This window comes from Chiloscyllium punctatum, chromosome 15 (genome assembly GCF_047496795.1).
Source record: "Chiloscyllium punctatum isolate Juve2018m chromosome 15, sChiPun1.3, whole genome shotgun sequence".
Taxonomy (NCBI): domain Eukaryota; kingdom Metazoa; phylum Chordata; class Chondrichthyes; order Orectolobiformes; family Hemiscylliidae; genus Chiloscyllium; species Chiloscyllium punctatum.
The window spans coordinates 3,050,369-3,066,956 of record NC_092753.1 but is presented as its reverse complement, the minus strand read 5'-3'; the positions used below and the strand labels follow the sequence as shown (position 1 = coordinate 3,066,956).

At 40.0% G+C, this 16,588-nt stretch overlaps 1 protein-coding gene across 7 annotated transcripts in view; it reads left to right on the top strand.

Annotated features, from left to right (window-relative positions):
- The window catches only part of LOC140485987 (ribosomal protein S6 kinase alpha-3), a 117,823-nt gene that overhangs the window by 81,877 nt on the left and 19,358 nt on the right, over positions 1–16,588 (top strand). For 6 of the 7 annotated variants that reach the window (XM_072584483.1, XM_072584482.1, XM_072584480.1 and 3 more), the window contains 6 exons: positions 3,799–3,941; positions 11,873–11,943; positions 12,060–12,148; positions 14,993–15,057; positions 15,414–15,516; positions 15,877–15,998. In XM_072584483.1, the coding sequence (XP_072440584.1) occupies positions 3,799–3,941; positions 11,873–11,943; positions 12,060–12,148; positions 14,993–15,057; positions 15,414–15,516; positions 15,877–15,998 (593 nt within the window). The remainder of the gene's footprint in view (positions 1–3,798; positions 3,942–11,872; positions 11,944–12,059; positions 12,149–14,992; positions 15,058–15,413; positions 15,517–15,876; positions 15,999–16,588) is intronic. The other variant, XM_072584479.1, reaches the window with a different exon arrangement.

The window sequence follows — 16,588 nt, the reverse complement described above, 5'->3', positions numbered from 1 at the left end:
CATTAACATGTTCAGGAACAGCTTCTTCCCAGCCTTACTAGACTGTCTAGCCTCAAATAATGCTGATCTTGCTAATGTTGATCCCATCCACTGCATACCCTGTACGATGTAGCCTGAATGCCTCTGTTTAAGTCTTTCTAATCTGTACGTGCTTACTTACTATGATCTGCTTGTATTGCTCATAAACAAAGCTTTTTACTGTATTTTGATACATATGACCAAAAATCAATCCATTATTCACTTCAGCCAACTCTGCCCTCATTAATTTAGTTCATTCAATTCATCAAGTTTTTAGCACAGTTGTTTCTGACCCATGTTTCACACTCAGCTGAATGTTAAATGCTGCTATTGCTATAGCCACTGTTTCTCAGGAAATCTGCTACCTAGCATAGTTTTATAAACATGTGCATTATGCATTTGGATTCAGAATAGCCTGATCCTTGATTGGATCCACAAAATGTTATTCTGAAACTGTCCTGAATGTACGGAATTCCTCCATGTACTTGCCGTTATTATCTCGTGTTTTTATGTTGTCCTCCAGTATCACTACTGGTAGACTATTCACATCACTATCTTGTTCCTCTTGTTATTTCTAAATACTACCTATATGAATTACCCATCTTACAATCCAAGAGTTTCTTGCTGTCATACATCTCGTTCGAAGAAAATTTTCCTCCTCCTTTCTCTTCACACCCCCCTCCCCCCAGTTTTAAGGTGTTAGGAGGAAAGTTTAGAGGAGACATCAGAGGTAGGTTCTTTACACAGAGTTGTGAATGCATGGAATGTGTTGCCAGCGGCGGTGCTGGAAGCAGAGTCATTTGGGACATTTAGCAACTGCTGGACATGCACATGGACAGCAGTGAATCGAGGGGTGCGTAGGTTAGGTTATTTTACTTTAGGTTAAGAATAATCCTCAGCACAGCATCATGGGCTGAAGGGCCTGTTCTGTGCTGTACTTTTCCATGTTCTGTGTTCTAAGTTTCATTAATGAAGTATGTTGCTGGCTAATAGTAGGGGAATTACACAACAGTTTATACTATGCCTTTAATATAGTAAAATCTTTTAATGCATACCACAGGAATATTATGAACAAAATTTGCTGCAAAGACCTATAGAGATGCAAGAATGGGTTGTCAAAGCTTGTGTATTAGGAAATGCATTAAGGCTGGTCATAGTCATAGAGCTGTACAGCATGGAAACAGACACTTTGGTCCAACTCATCCATGCCGACTAGATATTCTAAATTAATCTAGTCCCATTTGCCAGCATTTAGCCCAGATCCTTCCTATTCATGTAACCATCCAGATGCCTTTTTAAATGTTGTAATTGTAACAGTCTCCTCCACATCCTCTGGCAGCTCATTCCATACATACACCACCTTCTGCATGAAAAGATTGCCCTTTAGGTCCCTTTTTAAATCTTTCCCCTCTCACCTTAAACCTATGCCCTTGAGTTTGGAATCCCTGCACCCTGGGGAAAAGACCATGTCTACTTGCGTTGTCCATGTTGCTCACGATTTTGAAAATCTCAAATGGTCACCCGTTAGCCTCTGATCCTCAAGGGAAAATAGCCCCAACCTATTCGGCTTCTCCCTATAGCTCAAACCCTCCAATCCTGGCAACGTCCTTATAAATCTTTTTTGCACCGTTTCAAGTTTCATTGCATCCTTACTCTAGCAGGAAGACCAGAATTGCACATAGTATTCCAAAAGTGGCCTAACCAATGATCTGTACAGCCACGACATGACCTCCCAACTCCTATAGTCAATGTACTGACCAATAAAAGCAAGCATACGAAATGCCTTCACTATCCTGCCTACCTGCGACTCCACTTTGAACAAACTATGAACCTGCATTCCAAGGCAACACTCCCCACAACCTTACCATTTTAGTGTATAATTCCTGCCCTGATTTGTCTTTCCAAAACGCAGCACCACACATTTATCTAAATCAAACTCCATCTGCCACTCCTCGACCCATTGGCCCATCTGATCAAGACTCTGGTGTACTCTCAGATAACCTCCTTTGCTGTCCTTTACACCTCCAATTTTGGTATCATCTGCAAACTTTGGGATATCTGGTCGGCATGGACAGGTTGGACTGAAGGGTTTGTTTCCATGCTGTACATCTCTATGACTCTGTCTCCTGTGTTCCTATCCAAATAATTTATGTAAATGATGGAAAGCAGTGGACCCAGCCAAAAGCTCAGAGCTCCTTGCTGTGCAGATGTCCCCAGCCATCTTCTGCTATCCTTTGTACTTTTTCCCTCCGAATGTTTCCCTTTATTAAAATTTCAGTGGACTAACTGTTGAGTACATTTTAGTACCAATAGATAGTCAACTTAAACCACTGCAGCCTATCTCCTCACTGCCTCAGATAAAGTGCAATACTACAGACGATTGAAATCTGAAATTTAAAAAAAAACAATGCTGGGGAAACTGCAGATCTGGCAGCATCAATTTAAAAGTTATAATTTCAAGTTCAATATAACTTCTGAAAAAGAATATCATACTCTGTTACCTCTGTTTTATCTCCACAAACTCTTTCGGACCTACTGAGTTATTTCAGGAATTCTGCTTTTCTTCCCTCATTTTGTCTAATCTCTGCCTCAGTGAGTACTAGATCTTCCTTAAATTATCCTTTCACATTTCTATATTGCTGCACCAGACTACATGGTAATATTAAACTCCAGAGTTCTGCTGGTTGGTTGTGTACATTTTAAAGTAACTTTTCCCTCACAACACACTCATCTGAATCTGATTGATCTGCTCGTTTTACAACTTGAGGTACAATTCAACTCCTGACTAGTAATTTGCTGTCCTGAAACAGTATGCTCTGCTCTTACCTTGGAATTTTATTGCAATTTCCATCTTCTGTCATGCACTTTCACTGCCCCACAAACTATTCTGGATTTTTGTTCCTGTGGAAATACCTCCAATGCACCCTCTGAATATTCCAGTTGTTATCAATATGTCTCTGGTTTTGAATGAGAGTTTATTGATGTGCCATGTCGATGCCACTCTACTTCAACTTTATTCTATTGTGTGGCCTATCTGAACTCCTGAAAGCTGTCTCCTCTTCCCTGCTTACTGCTTCAATATATGAATTCCAATAACAAGGTTCGTATTTTGTTTTCCCTTGGGTTGATTTGCTTTCACATCTTGGCTGCTACTAGTAATGTCCATCACTTCAATTTCACTCCTGCCCTTTTTTCTCTTACAATTATCTTCATCCCTTCTTGGACCCAGCCTAGTGTTGCCATGGTTCCTTTCATTTCTACAGCTTTGGGGATTTTCTTATCCCTGGCTGACTCTTTGATAACTTTGTGTCCTTGATGTGTCTTGACATCCTCAAAGGCCCATTGAAGCACTCGTCGCAGCCGCCTTAGAAGTTGTAACCGCCTTCTCCTATTTTTGCATGCCTGTTGAGTGTTAATCTTGTTAGTCTACTTCTCTTCAAATTCTCCTCTCCTTGTGCTGACCTTCTGTCTTCTGCCAGTGGGTCAGCTGCCGCCACACCTCTACATAACTTCCTGCAGAACATGTGTTCACCTGTGAGCATATTGTAGATTATCACATCCATGCAATTGTAGATGATTGCAAGATTATGCTGGGCTTAATAGAAATTTAGCTGAGGGGAGATGATACCTTACCCCAGTTGAAGCTGCTGCTTCCTTGCTGTATTTTTCACTGAATTTATTGCTTTGGCATCAGACGTCATAAGTTAGTTGTATAAACATTAGTCTGATGTGGATAATTGAAATAACATTTAATTCTGAAGTGCATTATTTTCCAATTAGATTTTGGGTTGAGCAAAGAGTCTATTGATCATGAGAAGAAAGCCTATTCGTTCTGTGGTACTGTGGAGTACATGGCACCTGAGGTAGTTAACAGAAGAGGCCACACTCAGAGTGCTGACTGGTGGTCTTTTGGTGTTCTCATGGTAAGCTTTTTTTGAACTCATTCATATTAGACTTTATTTGCCATAGGGAATGTGTTCTTGTAAATATTATTCATCCCATTTTCTCTCTGACATTGAATGCACTTGCCTCACTTCATTGTGATTTTTGTTTAAGGACTGAATTTTCATTTAAAGCAGTTCTTAAAATCAAGCTTTTTTTTTGGGAAAATAATTCAATTAGCTCCCACTGTATTCAAAAATTTATCATATCTGTTTTCAAATTTCCTGTTTTTGGTGGTTTGGCTTGAATATAGCTTTGAGATCTATCTTTCTGCTCTGCTGGAATTTTAAGCGTGTGTGTTTTTATAGCTAACTGCTTTTAGGGTGCTGATCATGCTTCTTCCCTCAGATTTGGAACTGAACTAGCAACACTTGTTGCCTGGACTGTTTGGGTGATTTTTATCAGGAGGTCATCAATTGTGAGTGAGCCAAACTATGACTGAGTTCATTGTGGGGAAGTAAATAATCATCCACTTTAGACTCAAGAAAGATGTCAAATTGTAAACTAGAAACTAGAGCAGTGAGATGCTGGGTCTATGTACTGAAATAACTAAACGTGAGTGAGTACAACTTTTTTTTAAGAAAAAGATCAGTGGAATCTTAACCCTAATCTCAGGGACTGAGGTGCAAAGGAATAAAGTTAGCTTACATAAAGCATTGATTTGATTAAACTTGCAGTTACAGCCCTCAAATCTGATCACCATATTACCTCAGGACAGGCATTGGAGTGGTTGCAATTAATACTGGGGCTGGAGGGTTGAAGTATGAGAATAACTCGCTTGTAATTCTTTGTGTATTGAAGATTAAGGGGTGAACTACTTGAATTGTTACGAAGGATTAAATATCTTGAGAGAAACTGTCCTCTTTGGAGAGGGTATAATCTTAATATTGAACCTAGACTTTCTAGGCTGATGTAATGAAGCCCGTCAAACAAAGACTGGTGGAAATCGGAAATAACCTTTATCCGTCAACAATTTATTGACTTATGGAAAGTTTTGTAGACGAGATATTTTTGTTGGGGGTATTAAGGGATATAGACTCGAGGCAGATCAAAGGAAATGAGATACAGAAGAACCATGATTAAAATCTTAAAGTGGAACAGGTCTGAGAGACTGATTGGCCAATTTAAATTCCTATGCTTCAGTTGAATGAATGTTCCAAAGGGCATATTTAATAGGAGTAAGGGTAAAATAAAAGCATGCATCCATATTCTGTTTACTGAAAGTCTGTATGGGGAGCTGAGGCCCATGGTTTTGCACATCCTGCACTGAGATGAAGCCTAGATCCTCCTAGTGGTCCGGATGACTATATGTGCAGGACGTGTCTCCAGCTTGAGTAATTCAAGTTGCAGGTCTTGGAACTTGGAACAGGAGTGGTAACTGGGGGCAGTACAGTACATTAACAAGAGTGACAGATTTGTGGATAGCACGTTTCAGGATGTGGTCACCCATACCTTTCGGAAGTGCAGGCAAAGAGGGAATGAGGAACTGCCAGCAGGAGGAGATGAAGTTGGTAGTGACAAAATCCAAGAATGCATCTTTCTTGCAAACTGTTGGAAAACAGTGAAAATAACTGTTCCCCTAGAGACTGGCCAAGGCACTGTGGAAAGTCCAGCTGTTCAGTAAGACGAAGGAAAGAGGAAATGATGTGAAAGGGCATTAGTGGCAGAGGATTCACGAATGGGGAAGGAGATGTGATTCTGTGGCCATAGATGTGCTTCCAGTATGATGTGTTGCCTCCTGAGTGCCAAGGTCGAGAATGTCGTGTAAAAGCTGCAGGATGTTCTGAAGAGAGAGAGTGAACAGCTAGAAGGTGTGGTCTATGTTTAGAGTAATGAATAGGAAGAAAGAGAAAGTGAGATCTGTAAACATTGGACAGGTTACATCTGAACACCTTTGCAGAAGGGTTTACCAATCAACAATTTGGTATTTGGGCAAATATGAACAAGATTTGGAGGGGATTGGAATCTTGATGAATAGCTCAGAGGGGAGATCAGTTGAGATGGAATTGGATATTAAAACATGATCAAGTGAGTCTGGAAGTCAGAGAAAATAGGCCTGTTAAGAAAGAATGAGTTTTGCAAGGGTGAGTGGAATATATTTTAATGTAAGGAGCCTGAGGAATAAGATTGATACGTTTAAGGGCGCAAAGAGGCATGTTGGAGGGGTATGATATCATAACTGTGGCTGAGACATGGCTCAAAGGTGGGCAGGATTAGCAGTTGTAGATTATAGGGCATCCAGACAAAATAGAGGGAGAATAGGAGCTATTACAAAAGTAATCAAATAATTAGTTATAGCAATAAAGATTTGTGTTGTCATTTGATCCTTCAAGACATTATATAGATAGAAGTGAAAAATCACAAGAGGCAAACGGGGTTATGTCTTTACTGTAGACACCAAACAATCTGGGAGAAACAGAAGAACAAATATGTAACCAAATTTCAGAAATGTACAAGAATAATATGGCAGTAAATATAGTGTTTTACCTACCTAAATATTCACTGGGAGAGTTTGTGTGCTAGGTAGGGAAGGCACAAAATGGTTTAATTGGTTTCAGGAGAATATTTTTACATAGACCACAAGGAAAGGGCAGTTCTAGACCAAATATTTGGAATTGAGCCTGGGCATTTCAAGTGTATTCGTGGAGAACATTTTGGGAGTAGTGACCATAACCCATAGTTATGGAAAAAGATGAGTGGGCTGGATCAAAGGCTCTAAACTGAGGGAGGGTTGATTTTACTAAGATACAATTTTGGCCAAGTGGGCTAGAAGCAGCTGCTTTTCAAATAAAGCTGTCACAACTGTGGGAGTCATTCAAGAAGCAAACAGTGAGTCTGGAACAAATATGTTCCGGTAAAGGTTGAACCAAGACTGGAGAACCCTGAATGCCAAGGGATTTAATGGTTAGGATTAAGAAAAAGAGAAGCTCATGGCAGATGCTAAGGACTAATATGGCAGTGTGTAGAGAAGTTTAAAAAGTGCAGGAGGGAACATAAAGGAAATTAGGAAAGCGTCAGCAGGTAGAACAAAGGAAAGCACAATTTTTAGTTTTTAGAATATGAATAAGGACAAGAAAAGGACAGGGGGAGCAGTATGGTCTGGAAGTCTTGGGCACAGTCCCTATTTAACTGTGACATACTATAAGAAATTAACATACAGAGACAGGTGAGGTACCAGATGCTTTAGCAGCCTTAAAAGAGGATAAATCTGCAGGTCTGGTTGAGAAGTGTCGTATTGAGGAAGACAAGGGAGGAGGTAGCAGGCACATTAGTAGTAATTTTCAAATCCCCATTGGCCACAGCTGACATGCTGGAGGCCTTGAGGATTGCTAACGCAAATCCATTATTAAGAAAGGGATACACCAAGACAATAAGCCCAGTCCATCTAACCTCCAGTGAAATTATTAGAATGAAGACGAAGGGATGGAATTAATCTGCAGTTGGAGAGACTGAGATTAATCAGGGATGATCAACATGGATTTTTTCAGAGAAAGTAGTATATGACTAATTGGATCAAAGTCTTCTGAGGTGGTGGCCTCAGGAGTACTAACGAGGTGGATGCATTTGATGTGGTCTACATGGTCATTAGCAAGGCTTTTGATGTCCCTCACCGCAGACTGATCAAGAAAGCAAGAGATATGGAATCGAAGGCAATGTGATGTTGGATCCAAAACTGGCTCAGGTTGCAAGCAGCAGATGATAATAGAGGGATGTTGCTGTAACAGGAAGACTGTTTCCATTGGGGTTCTTTCGGGCTTGGTGCTAGGGCTCTTGCTGTTTGTGATGTACATTAATGATATGGAATTGAACATTGGTGATAAGGTCAAGAAGTTGGTGGGTGACATGAAAACTGGGTGGTTTACAGTGAGGAGGATAGCTATAAACTAGACGAACAATGGACAGAGCAGTTTCAAATGGAATTCAACCTGGAGAATGATGTACTGTACTTGGGGCGGGCTAACAAGGCGAAGGACTATGCTATAAATGATATAACTTGGAAAGTACTCTAAATCAGTGGAATCTTTGTGTATGCATCTACCATAAGGTAATAGGGCAAGTAGGTACGATTAAGATGGCAGATGGGATATTTATTAGTTGAGGCATAGGATACAAGAGCAATGAAGGTTATGTTGAAACTGTAAAAACGTGAGTTAAGCCACAACTGGAGTTCTACACGCAGTTCAGGTCACCAAGTTACAGAATGTGGTCGTATGATGGATGGTGCAGAGGAGATATATCAGGAATGTGCCTGGGGTAGAGGGTCTGAAATAAAGAAAGATTCAATAGACTGGGATTGTTTTCCTGGGAGCAGTGAAGAATGAGAAGGGAACCTGATTGAGATGTCCAAGATTTTGAGGGGCATAGATGGGGTGGATAGATAGGTGCTTATTCCATTAGAGACATAGATTTAAGGTTAAAGGCAGAAGGCTAAGGGGAGATTGAAAATGTTTTCACCCAGAATATAATGGGAGTTTTGACCACACTACCTGAAAGAGTGGTTGCGTTTGAAGGATTTGCGCAGTATTTAGATATTTAGACATTCAAATGCATTGCCATAGCCTCTAGGGCTATGGGTCAAAAGCTGGAAATTGGATCCGTGTAGTCAGCGCTTTGAGCAGCGTGGGTACAGTAGATCAAATGGCCTCCTGCCAACTTCTGAATCTGAGCCAGTGATTGTTTAAAATAGTTACCTGTCAGTTTACTTGAGCTCGCCATCTGATTACTCTAGGCTGATCTTCTTTGACCTCAGTACTTCTGAGGTATTATTTGCTGTAAATGGTGTTACAAGCTGTAACTTTTTAGCTGTAACTCAGTAAATAAAGAGGGAGAGAAACCAGCAGCTACAGGTCAGTTAACCTGACATCTATTATGATGAAAGTGCTAAAATTTGTTATTGAGGAAGACCTCACCGCACACTTACAAAGAATAGTTTGGTCAGAATAAGTCATCATAAGCTAGGACAAATGTTCGGCACAAGAAGTTGCTCCTTGGCTCCTTTTTAAATCTTGCCCCTCTCATATTAAACCTATGTCCTCTAGTTTTGGACTCCCCCACTTTGGGGAAATTCTTTGTCTACTCACCCTATTCACCCCCCTAATTTTATAAATCTCTAAGGTCACCTCTCAGCCTCTGCTCCAGGGAAAATAGCCCCTGCCTATTCAGCCCCTCTTTTCAGCTCAAACCCTCCAATCCTGGCAGCATCCTTGGTAAATCTTTTCTGCACCCTTGCAAGTTGCACAGCATCCTTCCTATAGCAGGGAGACCAGAATTGTATGTAGTATTCCAAAAGTGGCCTAACCAATGTCCTGTACAGCCACATGACTTCCCAACTCCTATAGTCTATGCACTGATCAATAAAACGGTACTATCATATCTACCTGTGACTTGACTTTCAAGGAACTAACAACCTGCACTCCAAGATCTCTGTTCAGCAACACTCCCCAGGACCCTACCATTAAGTGTGTAAGTCCCGCTCTGATTTCTTTCCAAAATGCAGTATCTCACATTTATTTAATTAGACTCCATCTGCCACTCCTTGGCACATTGGCCCACCTCATCAAGATCCCCTTGTACTATGAGGTAGCCTTTGCTGTCCATGACAACTTTTAAATTTTGGTGTCATCTCTAAACTTAATAATCAAATCTATGTTCACATTCAAATCTTTTATATAAATGACAAAAACCAGTGGATTCAGCACCAATCCTTGTGGCACACTGTTGGTCACGTGCCTCTAGTCTGAAAAGCAACCTTGCACCACCGCTCTGCCTTCTACCTTTTTGAACCAATTCTGTATCCACATGTGTAATTCTCCCTGTACTCCGTGATCTAACCTTGTTGACCAGTCTCCCATGAGGGATTTTGTCGAACGCTTTACTGAAATCCATATAGATCACTACCACTCTGCCCTCATCAATTCTGTTTCTTCAAAAATGTCAGTCAAGTTTGTGAAACATGATTTCCCATGTACAAAGCCATGTTGACTATCCCTAATCAGTGCTTTCCTTTCCAAATACATGTAAACCCTGTCCTTCAGGATTCCCTCCAATAGCTTACCGACCTTCGATGTCAGGCCTCACCAGTCTATAGTTCCCTGTCTTTTCCTTACCACCTTTCTTAAATAATGGCACCACGTTAACCAGCCTCCGGCAGCTCATCTGTAGCTATCGATGATACAAATATTTTCGCAAGGGGCCCAACAATTGCTTACCAACTTCAGAGTTCTTGGATACACCAGGTCAGGTCCTGGATATTTATTCACCTTTTTATGTGTTTTAAAATGTCCAGTGCCACCATGTCTGTAATATGGACATTGTTCAAAGGTGTCGTTATTTACTTCCCCATGTTCTCTATCCTCCTTCTCCACAGTTGGCACTGATGCAAAAAACATAGGTAACTTTGTTGATCTGTAAGGGGCCCTATTGTCTCCTTATTTACCCTTTTATCCTTAATGTATTTTATCCTTAATGGGTTCTCCTTAACCCTTTTTTGCCAAAACTATCTTCCTGTCCCTGTTTTGCCCTCCTGATTTCCCCCTCAAGTATATTCCTACTGACTGTATACTCTCTTAGGCATTCACTCTATCTCTGCTATTTAAACCCGACATGGAATGTGCTTTCTTCTAGTTCTTGACCAAAAGCTCAATTTCTCTAGTTATCCAGTATTCCCTACATGTACCAGCTTTGACTTTCACTGGAACAGGAACAGTGGTTCTGATCTCGTTTTCTCCTTTTTGAAGGGTTACCATTTTCCAGCTGTGTTTTTACCTGCAAACATCTGCCCCCAATCAACTTTTGAAAGTTTTTGCCTAATACTATTAAAATTGTCCTGCCTTCAATTTCAACATTCAGATCCAGTCTTTTCTTTTCCATCGTTATTTTAAAACTAATGGAATTATAGTCTCTGGTTCAAAATGCTTCCCCAGTGACCGCTCGGTCACCTGCCTTGCCTGATTTCCCAGGAGTAGGTCAAGCTTTGCACTTTGTCTAGTAGGTGCATCTACATATGGAATCAGAAAATTATATGATATTGGGAAATGGTTGTAGGAGTAGTAAAGCATTTTTAAAATTGTGAAATTTTATATGTTGTATTACAGAATTAGCATGCATGTACAGCATGATTGGGGAAGGAGATAACATGTTGACCTTTATACCAAAGGTACTTGGAGTGCAAGACTGAAAAGTCTTGCTACAAATGTACAGGATTTGTGATTGTCTCTTAAACAGTTTGCAATTCTGGTTTCCATATTTAAGGAAGGGCTTGTTGCCATTAGAGGCAATACAGCGAAGGGTCACTAGATGTGAGGGTTGTTTTCTGATGAGAGGCTGAGTAAGGTTAGAATAGATTCCCTACAGTATGGAAACCGGCCCTTTGGCCCAACAAGTCTACACCGACTATCTGAAAAGTAACCCACCCAGACCGATTCCCCTACATTTACCCCTGACTAATGCACCTATCACTGAGCAATTTAGCATGGCCAATTCACTTGACTTGCACATCTTTGGATTGTGGGAGGAAACCGGAGCACCCGGAGGTAACCCATGCAGACACAGGGAGACTGTACAAACTCCACACAGACAGCTACCCCCACGGTAAATTGGGCTGTACTCTCTGGAGCTGAAGGCTAAGCACCATTCATTTTGAAGCAAAATGAAAATTCTTTTTCATTCAAAGGGTTGTGAATTTGCTACCCCACATGGATGCGTCATAACTGAGTTTAATTGATGCCAAGATGTTTGATGGGGAAATAGTGGGAAAATTGAATGATCAGCAATGTTTCAAGCTATGCTGTATTTCAAAATTATACTCTAAAGATCATGTGTGTCACACTTATTTCTAATTCATCATCATAGAGTCATAATTCCTTCAGTTTGAGTATTTGAGTAATATTCTGTGTACATCTTTGGTTTCCAGTTTGAGATGCTTACAGGTACCTTGCCCTTTCAAGGGAAGGATAGAAAGGAAACTATGACGATGATCCTGAAGTAAGTAACAAAATATTCAGTGTATTTCGTTTCAATGAATGGTGTTTTTTAAATGCTAATGAAATTATTCAAAACACTTTATCCTGAAATGTGTTTGTTTGTATTTATTCTTACAGAGCAAAATTGGGAATGCCACAGTTTTTAAGTCCTGACTCCCAAAGTCTCTTGCGCATGCTTTTCAAACGCAACCCTGGAAACAGGCTAGGTATTTTTGCTTTTCCTTAGTGATAATTTAACATTGTGCAGCTAGTCTAAGATGATACCTTTTATCTATATTTTTCAATGCACCTATTTCCCTCAAATGGTTTAAAGCCATACTGTTTAACGTCAAAATGTGGGTTGTGTAAATCAAGATTTGGCTTTTGTAGAATTATAGCACAAAAGGAGACAATTTGTCCATGATGATTGAGTTGCTGTCCATCTTCTATTCTTCTCATTGTTGTACTGCAGAATTCTGCTTTTAAATAGAAATCCAATTCCCTTTTGAAAGTTACTAATAGAGTCATAGAGATGTACAGCATGGAAACAGACCCTTTGGTCCAACTCTTCCATGCCGACCAGATATCCTAACCTAATCTAGTCCCAGTTGCCAACGTTTGGCCCATGTCCATCTAAACGCTTCGTCTTCATATTCGCATCCAGCTGCCTTTTTAGATGTTGTAATTGTACAAGCCTCCACCACTTCCTTTAGCAGCTCATTCCATACTCTGCATGAAAAAGCTGCCCCTTAGGTCCCTTTTTATATCTTTTGCCCTCTCATCTAAACCTATGCCCTCTAGTTCTGGACTCCCCCAACCCACCGAAAACACTTTGTCTATTTATCGTATCCATGCCCCTCATGATTTTATAAACCTCTATAAGGTCACCACTCTGTCTCTGATGCTCCAGGGAAAACAGCCTCAGCCTATTCAGCCTCTCCCCATAGGTCAAACCCTCCGGACTCTCCAAACCTGGCAACATTCTTGTAAATCTTTTCTGAAACTTTAAGTTTCACAACATCCTTCCGATGGGAAGGAGAATCAGAACTGCATGCAGTATTCCAAACGTGGCCCAACCAATGTCCTGCACAGTCGAAATATGACCTCCCAACTCCTGTACTCCATGCTGTATCCAATAAAGGAAAGTATACCAAACACCACCTCCACTATCTATCTGCAACTCTACTTTCAAGGAACTATGAACGTGCACTCTTAAGGCTCTTTGTTCAGCAGCACTCCCTAGGACCTTACCATTAAGTGTATAAGTCCTGCTAAGATTTACTTTCCCAAAATGCAGCACCTTGTATTTATCTAAATTAAACTCCATCTGCCACTCCTCAGCCCATTTGCTATCTAATAAAGATCCTGTTGTAATCTGAGGTAACCGTCTTTGCTGTTCGCTATACCTTCAATTTTGGTGTCATCTGCAAACTTCCTAACTATACCTCTTATGCTCACATCCAAATCATTTATATTAATGATGAAAAGCAGTGGACCCAGCACTGATCCTTGTGGCATTCCACTAGTAAACAGGCCTCCAGTCTGAAAAACAACCCTCTACCACCACCCTCTGTCTTCTACATTTGAGCCAGTTCTGTATTCAAATGGCTAGCTTTCCCTGTATTCTGTGAGATCTAACCTTGCTTACCAATCTCCCATGGGGGAGCCTTGTCGAACGCCTTACTTAAGTCCATATAGATCATGTCTAACACTCTTCCCTCATCAATCCCCTTAGTTACTAGTTCAAAAAACTCAAGTTTGTGAGACGTGATTTTCCACGCACAAAGCCATGTTGCCTATCCCTAATCAGTCCTTGCCTTTCCAAATACATGTACATCCTGTCCATTAGGATTCCCTCCAACAACTTGCCCGCCACAGATGTCAGACTCACCAGTCTGTAGTTCCCTGGCTTTTCCTTACCACCTTCCTTTAAATAGTGGCACCATGTTAGACTTCCTTTAGTCTTCTGGTACCTCACCTGTGACTATATCATCTAGGGGCCCAGCAATCACTTCCCTAGCTTCCCACAGAGTTCTAGGGTACACCTGATCAGGTCATGGGGATTTATCCACTTTTATGTGTATCAAGACATCCAGCACTCCCTCTGTGTAATATGGACATTTTTCAATATGGCACCATCTATTTCCCCACATTCTATATCTTCCATGTCCTTCTCCATAGTAAACACTGGTGCAAAATAGTCACTTAGTATCTCCCCCATCTCCTGCAGCTCCATACATTGGCTGCCTTGCTGATCTTTGAGGGGCCCTATTCTCTCCCTGGTTATCCTTTTGTCCTGAACGTATTTATAAAAACCCTTTGGATTCTCCTTAACCCTATTTGCCAAAGCTATGTCATGTCCCCTTTCTGCCCTCCTGATTTCCCTGTTAAGTTTAATGCATTCCACATCATAAGTCACTCTGCAAATTGTAATGTTCTCTCCCAGACATTTTGCCATTTACCATAAATCTGTGTTCCCTGGTTACTCATTCTCCTGGCAGTAGAAACCATTTCTCCTTATTGACATTTTCAAACTGGTTCACCTGAAAATATGTTGGAAACCAAATCCATAAATAATTTTAGATGGTTGAAGAGCCTCCAGGATTACAGACATGAGGGATGTGGTACCAAACACAATTCGTTGTTCAAATAAACTATGCTGCAGTGATGACCCATATGGCTTCATTCTGTGCTGTAATCTTTCATAAGTCTATATTCTGTATTCCTAAGCATTAGGAATGAAGATTTTGTGTTCAAGCAACAAGTCTGAATTGAAGACAACTAATTTAAGATGTGCTCTTTGCTGAACCCCTCCTATTATTCATTTGTTTTCTGAACACTCATGACAGTGAGCAAGAAGAGCATTTGTGATTTCATTAATTGATCAGTGATGCAACAAATGATGGTACCAGTGAGGAACGATTAATATTTGTTTGAATACAAAGAGCCATTTTCTTTGTAATTTTTTCAAATGAAAATTTTCCACTGTACTGTTATAAAGGATTGGAGCTCCACAGTGATGAGTTGAGAGGTTACGAGTAAACCATACACTACTTCTATTGCTTTGCTAGGAGCTGGTCCAGATGGTGTTGAAGAAATTAAAAGACATTCTTTTTTTTCTACCATTGATTGGAATGTGAGTATTGTTTTTATGTAATTATTTTTTAAACTGTATTTTTAGGCACAATTTTAAATCCTTTGAATGTTCTTGTTTTCCTTTTTTAATGTCATTTATTTTGTGTGCCAAATTGCATTTTTCCAAATAAACAAATTTAGGTGCATTTATGGAACTGTTGAAGTTTTCTAATACTTGGAGAAAGCCATCTGTATTTCCTCTACCATATTCTCTAACAGAACAATTTGGAAAGGGACCTTTTCAAACTCTAAATATTAATCTAATTTTGGAATTTTCATTTTCTTTTGATTCTTTGAAAAATTACTCATCACACAATTCGTATTGGCATATATACATATATTTACTGCTTATTTCAGAAATTGTGCAGAAGAGAGATTATGCCACCTTTCAAACCTGCAATTGGTAGACCAGAGGATACTTTCTATTTTGATCCAGAGTTTACAGCAAAAACACCAAAAGGTAACTATTTGTGAAAACTCATAAATCTTCAGTATTAATCATTAGCAATATTTGGCTCTCTGTTCCACTGGCACTTCAGAGTAACAGTGCATTACACTCAATGCAATGTGACTGCATGATGAAACTAACTGCTACTTTGTCTCACTGCTTTTTTTAAATTTGCATGTGATGTTGGGGACAAGGTTAGGGGTGTAATTCAATCTGTGATTGGTAACCAACTGAAGATCCACACCTTTTGAAGCTCCATTTGATTGGTGATTGTAAATAGCTGCAGCATGTGAAATGTGATCTGCATGCAATTTTAGTTGCATTTGTGTGAAAATGATCCTGATGAGGTTTATTATTGATTTTATTGTTTAGATTCCCCTGGTATTCCACCCAGTGCCAACGCTCATCAGCTCTTCCGTGGATTCAGCTTTGTGGCTGTTGCCTCTGAGGAAGAGCCCCAGCCGATGCAGACAGCTCCACATCCAATTGTACAAGTAAAAACTGTTTGATGTTTTCCACCAGTAATCCATTGAAAGCTGATACCATAATTCTTCCTTTTTCAGACATGTTATGTCACATTTAATGCTTGAATATTGGTAAATAAGACCATAAATCCATTTCAGTCCTAATTGTTGCTGTATATTGGATTCTTTGGGAATTACTTTGTGATGCAATATTATTGGATTCTCTGAATCATGGTATAAATGCAGTCTCAAAAAGCAGACCAGTTGCACAAAATGCCCATGTTTTCATATATTTGCTACAGGGCATATGCAGTATATCAAATTCGGTGACCGAGAATTAATTTCTATGTATCATTCAGCAGCACTTTTTTTTATTTGGTCTTTTTAAAACTTCCATTTGTCATTGAAAAATTATTGCTCTGCTTCAGAAAATAAATCCTCTGAAGATCCTCAGAAAAATATCGCCAGAGATATCCTGTGGGCTTTAACAACAACCCACAAGGTTAATCATAGAACGTTTAGCTGTTCTAAATTTACTCTCTGCCTTCTGTTCACTTAGCCGTACACTATAATAGCAGATTAAATAGTCAAAATAGAACCTGATAATGTATTGATTCTTT